The following is a 12,616-nucleotide window of genomic DNA, read 5'->3' as shown; positions in this document are numbered from 1 at the left end:
TTCCTTTATTTACAGTAATTAAATGTCTACTACGGTGATATACAATTTTTTATTTTACGTCCCATTTCTGATGCAATTTGACACTTTTACAGTGTATAAGCAGTTCTTAAATGCTGCAAGAAGTAATTTCCTGTTTATAACGAGCATGTTTACAAGAGACTGCACTATTTGTATAAAATAATAACAAATGATTGTAAACAAAGTTAAGCTACAAATAGGAGCTCTCATATATACACTGTTACTGTCCATAAAGTTGTAATAGACAATCATCTGTTAATTGTGGTTTCATTTTCATTGTGATAAGTTTGGAAGAGATTGATTAATAAAGTTTTGAGAAGATATACACTATATCTTTCAAGTATAAATCACATTGGCACATTCATTTCATGGAAAGAGGTGAAACATTTTTTTTATATATATTTTATTACAACTGTGTGAGCGACCGTGTAAAATGTAGTTTAGAAAACATATTTAAAAGGCAAATATGTAAAAAAAAATAATTTGCCATCTTACTCATACATGTTTTCTTTATATGATTGCCAAAAATACACAGTTTATCGTAGAAACAAACTGTGAAAACAGGCATTATCGTTGATAGTTTAACTTTCCAACAGTCTTTGAACTGATCACAGGTTAGGAAAGTCTCTGTTAGAAAAAGTAACAAAAACAAAGCTTAAAATTGTAATATTTATGTCAAAATCACTTTATTCTACATGTCTCATTAAAAACTCTGCCAAAAAGAAACCAAATATATAATAATGAATACGAATAATGAATAATGATCCCGAATAATGATACCAGAAAATATTATATTGAGAGGGTGAGGTTATTTAACCCTCTGGAGTCCAAGAAAGCGCCAGAGCACGACTTCTTCATGACGTCACAACATAAAAACGAAGCAGCATGGAGCCCTGCTGTCAGCTTCCCTCTAAAGTTTCCAGGTCCAATTAGCGAGTCAACTCTGTTTCAGCAAAAGTGAAAACCACCATGATCAAGTGTTGTGTATATCAAATGTTTTTGCTGAGAGTTTTCAAATTTTGCAGTGTGCATTTGGCATTTTTAATGCAATATTTTGTGTTTATTGTTTTTGTGTATTTTTCTGTGTTTTTTGTGGGGTTTTTTAATGTGTTTTTCTATTTTTTTTGTGGGGGTTTTGTGTTTTGTATGCATGTTTTTGTGGGTTTTTGTGTGGGTTTTCTGTGGGATTTTTTGTAAAATTCGTAAAAACCCCCCCCCCAAAAAAACCAAAAGTGTATTTGGTTTAAGAAAATGTTTTTCTGTGTTTTTTCTGTGTTTTTGTGTGTGTTTTTTTGTATTTTAAAAAAATGTGTGTTTTTTTGTGTTCAAAATGTTGATCCGGTAAGTCAAAATGAAAAAAAATGATGATCAGGTCGTATAGGTGAGGTTGTGTTGAAAAAAATGATACCAACATGGCATTTAAACATCTTTTATGTGATATATACAGGCAGAATGAAAAAGAGTCAAAAACCAACAAAATAGCCCAAGACTCTAGAGTCCTTTTTTACACACAAGTGAACATCAGCACATTATTGCGCCCGGGGAGTTAGGTGCCTTGCTCAAGGGCACTTCAGTCCTAGACCTGTCAGTACCGGGATTCGAACCGGCGACTCTCCAGTTACAAGGCCGATTCCTAACCTCTAGGCCACGGACTGCCCTTATATAACAAAAAAAATACAAACAAACAAATGTTGTCACTGTTCTGGTACAAAAGCTACTTCTAACTATAATAGGCTGGTCATCGTATGCATGCAGAAATATAAAAACTTCATCAAATTGAACTCAACACCCAAACAGGATGGTGAAAGATGTTCAGGGAGGGCTCAGAGGTCATGAGAGCACAAGACTCAGGAACAAGGTTATAATAGTTTGATTTTTTATAACTTTTAGTTTTAATTTCATTGTGAATATTTGTTTTCAAATTCAGTTAGTTTTAATTCGTTTTTAGAGTGAGTTTGCTAGTTTAAGTTTAGTTTTTAGTTTTTGAAAATGCTTTTTTTTATTTTAGTTTTGATTAGTTTTAGTGTTAGTTTTATTTTTTTTTGTAATGGGCTATGTGTTGGGTGTGAGATGTGTTGGGTGTGAGATTCAAAGAGGTCATAATACATTTTGCCTTTATTTCCTTTGTCCATCAGTGACATAGACACACAGGGAGTGTGTCTGTGTGTGCATAGTAGTTTTTAGTAAGTATTAATATTTCAGTAATTCCATCACTGATGATGTGTCTGAGTGCATCAAATAGATGTATTTTAAACTGTTTTACCCTGGCCTGGCCAGTGACGTTCAGGAACAGACTGGATGACAACCATGAATAGTGTGGCGACAACTGGAGAGACAGTGGACAGCTCGGAGAGACGGCAACCGGGGTAGGAAGGGCCAGCAACCCAACCTGCAACTTCTGTGAGGAAGTACCCAAATCAGCTACGGAAAGCCTTAATGAAACATACCCCCAGGGGTGCCCGAGAGGGGGGGAGAATGAGCACCCTGACAGGACGGACCTACAGTTATCGACCAACGCAAACGGATTATCGACAACGATTACAGAATGTGTCTGCGGCAAAGTATGCAAAAACCCGCGTGGCCTGAAGATCCACCAGACCAAAATGAAATGCTTGTCGAAGGAGCAACTGATACAGCGCACAGGGATAACCCCTGGTGAGACGCAGGAGGAGCCAAGCCCGGAGTCACCCCACAGTGCTCGGAGCCTCCACGTACCAGTAGCCCCAGACCCAGGCAGAGTAACCGAACATCGTCGGGTCAAGTGGCCTCCGGCCAGTAAGGAGAAACAGTGGCTCCAGTTCGATGATGATGTGGATACGATCCTAGAATCAGCAGCCAAGGGCGACGCAGACAGGAAGCTCAAAACCATGGCAACCATCATCATCAGCCTTGCTGTCGAGAGGTTTGGTACAGTGGAGAAGTCGGGTACCAAGACCCCCTACATGAACAACCGTAGGGCAGAGAAGATCAGCCAGTTAAGGCAGGAGCTGCGGGTCCTGAAGCGGCAGTACAAGGTAGCGCGAGAAGAGGAAAGGGATGCCTTATCAGAACTTCGCGGCATCCTCAGGAAGAAGCTTACTACTCTTCGAAGGGCAGAATGGCACAGACGGCGGGGGAAAGAGAGGGCCAAGAGGCGGTCTGCCTTCATCGCAAACCCCTTTGGAGTCACCAAGCAGTTACTTGGGCAAAAACGAAGCGGCAACCTCGTTTGTCCCAAAGAGGAGATCGACAACCACCTCTGCAACACATACAGTGATGCTGCGTGGGAGGAAGACCTAGGCCCCTACAGATCTTTGATAGACCCCCCAGGACCCACCACAGACTTCAACTGCAAGGAGCCCAGTTGGAAGGAGGTTCAGGAGGTTGTCAAGGCAGCCAGAGCCAGCTCAGCCCCTGGACCAAGCGGAGTGCCATACAAGCTATATAAGAGGTGTCCCAGACTCCTTCGCCGGCTGTGGAAGATCCTGAGGGTTATCTGGAGGAGGGGAAAGGTAGCCCAACAATGGAGATTTGCAGAAGGTGTCTGGATTCCCAAGGAGGAGAATGCTAAGAACATCGAGCAGTTCCGAACCATCTCGCTGCTCAGCGTTGAGGGGAAGATATTCTTCGCCATCCTATCCCGTCGGTTGACGGAGTTCCTCCTGAAGAACGAATACATCGACACCTCTGTGCAGAAGGGTGGAATCCCAAAGGTGCCAGGATGCCTCGAACATACAGGTGTGGTCACGCAGTTGATCAGAGAGGCAAGAGAAGGGAAAGGAGACCTAGCAGTGCTGTGGCTCGATCTCACCAATGCTTATGGATCCATTCCCCATAAGCTGGTGGAAACAGCACTGGACCGGCACCATGTCCCAGGTAAAATCAGGGACCTTATCTTGGACTATTACAAGAGTTTCAAGCTGAGAGTCACCTCTGGGACAGTTACATCTGAGTGGCATCGGCTGGAGAAAGGGATCATCACTGGATGCACCATTTCAGTGATCCTCTTTTCCTTGGCCATGAACATGCTGGTCAAGTCAGCCGAAGTCGAGTGCAGAGGTCCGCTCACCAAGTCTGGAGTCCGCCAGCCCCCCATCAGAGCCTTTATGGACGACCTGACAGTAACAACAACGTCAGTGCCGGGGTGCCGATGGATCCTTCAGGGCTTGGAGAAGATCATCACCTGGGCTCGGATGTGTTTCAAGCCCGCAAAATCTAGGTCCCTGGTGCTGAAGAGAGGGAAAGTGACTGACAAGTTCCGCTTCTCTCTGGACGGCACCCAGATTCCATCGGTGACTGAGAAACCCATCAAAAGCCTCGGGAAGACCTTTGATTGCACCCTGAAAGACGCTGCATCCACCAAGGCAACAAATCGGGAGCTGGAGGCGTGGCTGACAGCAGTGGACAAGTCAGGTCTGCCTGGTAAATTCAAGGCCTGGATTTACCAGCACGGTATTCTCCCCAGGATTCTGTGGCCCCTGCTGGTGTACGAGTTCCCTATAACAACGGTACAGGGCTTCGAGAGGAGGATTAGCTGTTATCTCCGTAGATGGCTGGGCCTGCCACGAAGCCTGAGTAGCATCGCTCTGTACGGGCACAACAACAAACTGAAGATCCCCATTAGCAGCCTGAATGAGGAGTTTATGGTTACCCGTGCAAGAGAGGTGCTGCAGTACAGGGAATCCAGTGACCCGAAGGTCTCCAAGGCTGGCATTGTAGTAAGGACTGGGAGGAAGTGGAGGGCTCAGGAAGCAGTCGAGCAGGCGGAGTCACGCTTGCGTCACAGCGTGCTGGTCGGCCAAGTGGCATCTGGACGAGCAGGGCTTGGCAGCGTTGCAACCACGCGCTACGACAAAGCCCTGGGCAAAGACAGACGCCGATTAGTCCAAGAGGAAGTGAGAGCTGGCATGGAGGAACTGCGCGCTAGCCAGATGGTGGGGATGAAACAGCAAGGCGCATGGACGAGATGGGAACAGGCAGTGGACCGTAAGATCTCCTGGTCTGAGCTTTGGCGAGCTGAGCCGTACCGGATCAAGTTCCTGATTGCGTCCGTCTATGACGTCTTACCCAGCCCATCCAACCTCTTCTGCTGGGGCAAGGTTGACGCACCATCATGTCCTTTGTGCCTCAGGAGAGGAACCTTAGAGCACATCCTCAGCTGTTGCCCAAAAGCCCTGGGAGAAGGACGCTACACTTGGCGCCATGACCAGGTGCTGAAGGTGATAGCAGAAACCATCTTCTCCAGCATCACTGAGAACAAGCCTCTCCGACCAGCAAGGCAGGCGATTGCTTTCATTCGAGCAGGGGAGAAGCCCAAGCTCCAGCCAAGGGGGGCAGCGGGACTCCTTGGAACCGCACCGGACTGGCAGATGAGGGCCGACCTGGGAAAGCAGCTCAGATTCCCAGAGCACATCATGGAGACCACCCTGAGACCAGACCTGGTTCTGTTCTCAGATTCAACCAAACAGGTGGTCCTTCTGGAGCTGACAGTTCCCTGGGAAGAACGTATGGAAGAGGCCTACGAGAGGAAGCGTGCCAAGTACGCCAACTTAGTGGAGGAGTGCCGCAGTCGGGGGTGGCGTGCCCGGTGTGTGCCAATAGAGGTGGGCTGTAGAGGCTTTGCAGCGCGATCTCTCTGCAAAGCATACAGCATGCTTGGAATCACAGGTGCACGCCAGAGAAAGGCCATCAAGACCACCACAGAGGCAGCTGAGAAGGCCTCTAGATGGCTGTGGATCAAAAGGGGTGATCCGTGGGTATATGCTACTCAGACACAAGTTGGGACTTGATCAATCCCGGCTGGGTCGCCTGGGTGAGGGTGTATGATGTTGCGAGACCCGAAACACCCAATGACCCCAGGTTCCATCACTGATGATGTGTCTGAGTGCATCAAATAGATGTATTTTAAACAACAATATATTATAATATAGGCAGAGAAAGCGATACTACTGCTAATGTAAATAGAATAAAAAGAGAGAATATATATATATATATATATATATATATATATATATATACATATATATATATATATATATATACATATATATATATTACAACATGGTCTCACAGGAATCCATGAAATAGCCATGGATTTGCTTCACTCAAAATCCATGGAATAGCCACAGAATCGCTCAAATTTCCGTGAAACTGACACGGATTTCGTTACAATGCAAGATTAATGTCATATCCCATGGCTATTCCAACATACAAAGTGATTATGTACATTCACTGAGTGAATATTTAGGAAATAAAACATATATTTCTCGCTAGAAATGTGATCAAAATCCATTTTTATGCAGAAACAAAGTCAAAATACTGATTTTTTCACAAAAAATGAGAGAACTGTCCGCCATGTTTTTTGTTCTGACAGCTGGGACCTTGAAAGTCACGTGACTTGGAACAAAGCAATAGGAAAAAATAACCATGTAATAGCCACGGGATATTGTCATTAACTTGCATTGTAGCGAAATCCGTGTCAGTTTCATGGAAATTTGAGTTATTCCGTGGATATTTCACGGATTCCTGTGAGACCAGGTTCATATATTATTATCATTATCACTATATATAACATAATATGCATCAATATAATATATATTAATATAATTCTAGTTTTCGTTATTTCGTTAGTTTTCGTTAACTATAATAACCTTGCTCAGGGAGTGAGTGTGTGTAGTACCTGCAGGCTGTGGAAGGCCTGCCGTAGGTTGCGTACACGACTCCGCTCACGTGCTGCATTTTCTGGAGAGTGCTGACCCCTCAGCGTCCTGGACTGGACTGCAGACTCACAGCCAGAACCAGACTTTAATCTGGATCCCCACACAGATTGCACCTGCAGCAGAGGACATTTTTACACACTAACACTGGTACCTGAGACACAATGATTACAACCTTTAACTCAGTTCTGCAAAAGCACTGCTTTACACACACTGTAAAAAATGTCTGTAGATTTTACAGTGAAAAACTACTAAACCATGACAGTAAAAGACCGTAAAATGATAAATGGCAGTAACAATGAAAACACCGTAAATGTATATATCAGCCAAAACAGTATTTTTTACAGTTTAAAAAAACAAAAACAATACTCCACTGTAAAATACTCTGGCACCTTGTTTGTAACAAAAATATACTGTAATACATATACAAGCCATCACCGTAATTTTTGGATTTATTTTTTGTAAAAATACTTTTTCTCACTGTTAAATGTACTAAACACCATATCTCTAACAGAAATATACTGTAATGGTAAAATCTTTAATTTATGAGGCATTTAAAAAGTATTTTCTTGTCAATTATATGGCAGAACAGCGTTTTTTTTGATGGAAAAACTTTTTATTTTTTTCGGTAAAATATGGAATAAAATTACAATCTTAAACGTGAAATCAACAGTGCTAATATCATTTTACCACAATATTAGAAAAAGTTGCACCTTATTTTTCATGGTAAAGTTCTGGCAACCACAGCTGCCGTTTTTTTACCGTAAAAACAACAGTTGTTTTTTTTACAGTGCACAGACTGCAATTCTAAAGCACGCTTTTTCAATACTGCACACTTTCTCTGCACATTCCTCATGAATAAAATCTGTGGTATTCAAATAGAACACCCTGCCATTCACAATGCTGCTATCCACTTTAAATTTGTTACAGCAGAAGATAGGATGCAGCCTCCTTTATTTCAATTGTTTTTTTCTTTACTGCATATTTTCAGCTTTACTTGAATTATATAATACATTAAATCAATTATATATTTTATTTTAAATACTTATGTAGATAGAACACTGAATATATAAAAGCTGTGTGTTGTGTGTTGTGTTTTCCATTCATAATAGTGTTTTGTGTGTGTGTGTGTGTGTGTGTGTGTGCGCCTGTCATTAGAACACAAAATAACTTTTTCTTCTTTCTTTTTGGTTAGGGGATGTGTGATGTTTTGCCTGTTTTGTGTGTGTTTCAATTATGTTGAATTGTAGGAATATGAGAATAAAACAATCAAGAAAAACTTAAAGTCTGACAGTCAAATCAAATCAAATTGAATCAATTAGGCTCAACTGGTTTGTCCAAATATGGAGGTTATAAAACATAAAAAACATAAAACATTGAGAATAAATTGATAGAGGTAAAAAAAAAAAAAGTCACATTCTGTTACTTGGTTCATTTCAAAATACATTTATTCCTCTTGCATTCCTCTTTGTATGTGTAATATGCATGCCGTATATAATAGTTGTAGTAGAAATAATAGTAATAGTAGAAATATCCAAGATCATCAGTTACTGGTTTTAACCGTTTCATTATTGAGTCTTAGGACAGAATCAGTCATTTACTAGACACATGTTTAACATTTAAGAGGATATCTACCAACTGTTGGCACTAAGAAAAGCTGTTTGAAATGATGAAGACCATGTCCTACACTGTAAAAAAAAAAAGAAAAAGCTGTGGTTGCCAGAACTTTACAGTAATAAATACAGTGCAACTTTTTCTAATAGTACAGTAAAAGGACATTAGCACTGTTGATTTCACGTTCAAGATTGACATTTTATTCCATATTTTACTGTAAAAAATAAAAAGTTTTTCCATCAAAACAAAACGCTGTTCTGCCATATAATTGACAAGAAAATACTTTATGAATGCTGCATTTTTCTTTTTGCCATTAAATGTTAGAGATATGGTGTTTAGTACATTTAACAGTTAGAAAAAGTACTTTTACAAAAAATAAATGTAAAAATTATGGCTTGTATACATATTACAGTATATTGTCAGTGTGTTTTACAGTGGAGTAATGTATTTAAAAAAAATAAAAATGCAAAAAAATCCTGTTTTGGCTGATATATACATTTATGGTGTTCCATTGCGACTGAAACTGAATTAACCCATTTATCATTTTAAGGTCTTTTAATGTCATGGTTTAGCAGTTTTTCACCGTAAAATCTGCAGACATTTTTTACAGTGTAGCGTCTGGCTATTAGATGTGTAAGTAGTTTAATGTGAGATGTGTCTGAAAAGAGCCATCTTCCTCCCATCTTCCCTTCATTTCATGATAATGATATTTTCATTACAAGATATATCTTATTCTATTAAATCATAGCCTGGGTTTCAGACTCACCCACTTCCTGGGCTCCCTGCTGCTGCGTGTGCTCTGCCTGTGTCCGTGCAGGGATGCAGGGCTGCTGGCCGCACAGGGCCGCTGCCTCTGTGGCTCAGCCGTGGAGCTGCAGACCAGCTGGTGGTTTGCCGCAACCGACATGAGACCCTCCAGAGGATTCACCGCCATGCAGGCTGCAGAAGACTTCATTCACTTTGGTTCAGTCTATTTTCATTGGCTGGATGGAGGTTTGCTTTCCTGTTGGAGGTTGTTGTGAAAGTATCATCCACTAAGTGATTTGGTTCAAACACTACAGAACACACAGTGTGAGGTCATCTTTCCATCTAAGCATTGTGAAAGTCTATTGTAGATAGAAATACTGGCTCAACAACAGCTGATCTCATTCTGTTCTGCAGCTACTGACCATGACTCTGTTCAAGCATCTCCAAGCTCCTGTCCAGACTTCACCAGGCCTCTGTGGGTCCCCAGTTCCACTAAGAGCCCTAAAAAAACCCAGAATCCCTGCAAATCCCGTCCAACCAGAGCGTTCCTCCCAGTCTGACCCTCTCTCTCTCTCTCCGCCTCTCCGTCTGTCTCTGCTTGTTTCCTTATCGGGTGAGGTAATGTGGGGAACTTCATGTGGTCCTTATCTCAGCCGCCCGGTCATCCTGATCCTCCCCTGGCTGTTTGGCTGCCAAGACGAGCAGGCAGGCAGGCCTGGGGGAGTGCAGCACTGGGAGGGTGTCCCGAGCCAGGGCACTGGGGGGCTTGGGAAACTCAAAGCTCTGTAACAACTGGACGGGTGGGATTGGAACTCAGGGCAGAGCGACATTGAACATTACCAAAGAGAGGAACAGTCTCAGGTCAGTTAGACACATTCAGAGCATCTTAACAGCCTCATTATGACGGGATGAGAAACATCACTGGAGCCACACAACACAGGACAACACAATACAACACAACACAGGACAATACAACACAACACAACACAACACAACACAGTCTAACACAACGCAACACAACACAACACAATACAATACAATCTAACACAACACAACACAACACGAGACAAACAATCTAACACAACATAACACAACACAGGACACAACACAACACAATACAGTCTAACACAACGCAACACAACACAGGACAATACAATCTAACACAATACAATACAATCTAACACAACACATCACAATACAATACTATCTAACACAACACAACACAACACAATATAATACAATCTAACACAACGCAATACAATACAATCTAACACAACACAATACAATACAATCTAACACAACACAACACAACACAATACAATAGAATCTAACACAACACAACACAATACAATCTAACACAACACAACACAACACAACACAATACAATAGAATCTAACACAACACAACACAATACAAACAATCTAACACAACACAATACAATACAATCTAAAACAACACAACACAATCTAACACAACACAACACAATCGAACACAACACAACACAGTACAAACAATCTAACACAACGCAACACAATGCAAACAATCTAACACAACGCAACACATTACAAACAATCTAACACAACACAACACAATACAAACAATCTAACACAATACAAACAATCTAACACAACGCAACACAACATAACACAATAAAATGCAATCTAACACAACACAATAATACAAAACCATTGTTTCAGTACAAAAGCAAAGATTATTTTGGAACAGGGCTGCAGTCACACCTGAACACACCATTACTATTCTGTTAAAGAATAGCTAACTTTAGCCACCCATGAGAGAAAATATGTCTTCAGGAATTAGATTTATTTGGGCAACTTATAATTGTTCTTTCACGTCTTAGCAGAAACAGCTGGTCAGTCATGACTTAAATGTTCGCAACATCACAACTTATTCGCAAGAATCATTTCCATCTCCCATTTAGCACATTAACTTTTTTTTTATTAAAAAGACAAAAAACACCTCAACTGAGTCAAATTTTGGTGATCCTATCAAGCTTTTCTCATGCGAATCTTCAAAATTCAAATATCTATTTTTTTGATTGAAACACAACTACTGTGATGCAACTTTGCCAACAAGAAAACAAGAAAGTGTTATTTTAATTGATCTGTTTGACTTGAATAGTACTTGAATTGGTAAAGAAGGCTGTGCACACTGAAAATTACATTTACATATAATCATTTAGCAGACGCTTTTATCCAAAGGGACTTACAGTAAAAAAGGGGAACAATCAAGGAATAGTGCAGTCAGAGCTGTTAGTGCAGCAATAAGAGCTAGTGACAATTCTTTAAGGAGTAGAGTTGGCATGTGGTGCGATGAGAGAAGATGCTCTGAAGAGCTGGGTCTTCAGGGTAGAAACTGGTAGTGCATTCCACCAACAGGGAACAAGAAATTTAAAAAAATGTGTAGGGTTTCAGAGTTTAAAAGTGAAAGATAGAATTTCAGAAAACAAACTGGGCAATTTAGAACTACCAACCCTCTGATTATTTACACCTGCAGCTTTCTGTTGCCAACAACCCAGCTTGCATGTTGCCAGGTCCTTACACTGTAAAAAAAAAAAAGTCTGTAGATTTTACGGTGAAAAACTGCTAAACCATGACAGTAAAAGACCGTAAAATGATAAATGGGTTAATTCAGTTTCAGTAACAGTGAAACACTGTAAATGTATATCAGCCAAAACAGTATTTTTTTACAGTTTTTAAAAAATACATTACTCCACTGTAAAAAAAACTGGCACCGTGTTTGTAACAAAAATATAGCTATATATATATATATACACACACACAAGACATCCCTGTAATTTTAGCATTTATTTTTGTAAAAATACTTTTTCTCACTGTTAAATGTACTAAACATCATATCTCTAACAAAAATACACTGTAATATTTAATGGTAAAATCTTTAATTTATGTGGCATTCATAAAGTATTTTTTTTTTTAAATGGTGAAATATGGAATAAAATGGCAATCTTAAACGTGAAATCAACAGTGCTAATATCCTTTTACCATAATATTAGAAAAAGTTGCACCGTATTTATTACGGTAAAGTCCTGGCAACTGCAGCTGCCGTTTTTTTTTACCGTAAAAACAACAGGTTTTTTTTTTACAGTGTACCCACAGTGCCAGGTTTGGTGGCCTGGATGTGCATGTAGCCAGACTCTTTAACCGACTTCACCACCAGTTTCTCAACAACGGGGGTAGAGACGTTGAATATCAAAATCTGTGTAACAGCTTAGGGAAATGCTTGACGAGCATGATAACGTCATGGACAGGCCGGAGCAAAGTTATAGTGCAAACCTAAGTGATGAAACTGTCGGCTATGGATTCTGTGCTTCTGTGGTCTAAATGAGCAGTTATATAAACCAGACTTAAACTCAGTGATGACTTAAGTTTTCGTTCAGGTTAAAAAAAGTCTTTTCACAAGATGACTTTCTTAACAGTGAGTTGTGAGTAACAGTGGCGGTTCTACACAGGGGTCTACAGGGGCCACTGCCCCTGTGAAGAAGCCCTTGGCCCCTGCTGTTGCCC

At 40.9% G+C, this 12,616-nt stretch overlaps 1 protein-coding gene across 2 annotated transcripts in view; it reads right to left on the bottom strand.

Annotated features, from left to right (window-relative positions):
• Positions 1 to 9,651, bottom strand: part of LOC131991289 (transcription factor 24-like) — a 39,261-nt gene extending 29,610 nt beyond the window's left edge. Inside the window, exons 1-3 of one of the 2 annotated variants that reach the window (XM_059356640.1) lie at positions 9,497 to 9,578; positions 9,094 to 9,330; positions 6,677 to 6,829 (exon numbers count right to left, since the gene is read on the bottom strand). In XM_059356640.1, coding sequence (XP_059212623.1) covers positions 6,677 to 6,829; positions 9,094 to 9,282 — 342 coding nt within the window. In that variant the 5' untranslated portion in view covers positions 9,283 to 9,330; positions 9,497 to 9,578. Of the gene's footprint in view, positions 1 to 6,676; positions 6,830 to 9,093 lie in introns of both variants that reach the window. The other variant, XM_059356639.1, reaches the window with a different exon arrangement.
• Between the last annotated feature and the right edge of the window lie 2,965 nt (positions 9,652 to 12,616).

This window comes from Centropristis striata, chromosome 18 (assembly GCF_030273125.1).
Source record: "Centropristis striata isolate RG_2023a ecotype Rhode Island chromosome 18, C.striata_1.0, whole genome shotgun sequence".
Classification (NCBI taxonomy): Eukaryota; Metazoa; Chordata; class Actinopteri; order Perciformes; family Serranidae; genus Centropristis; species Centropristis striata.
This window is presented reverse-complemented; position numbering and strand designations above follow the sequence as displayed.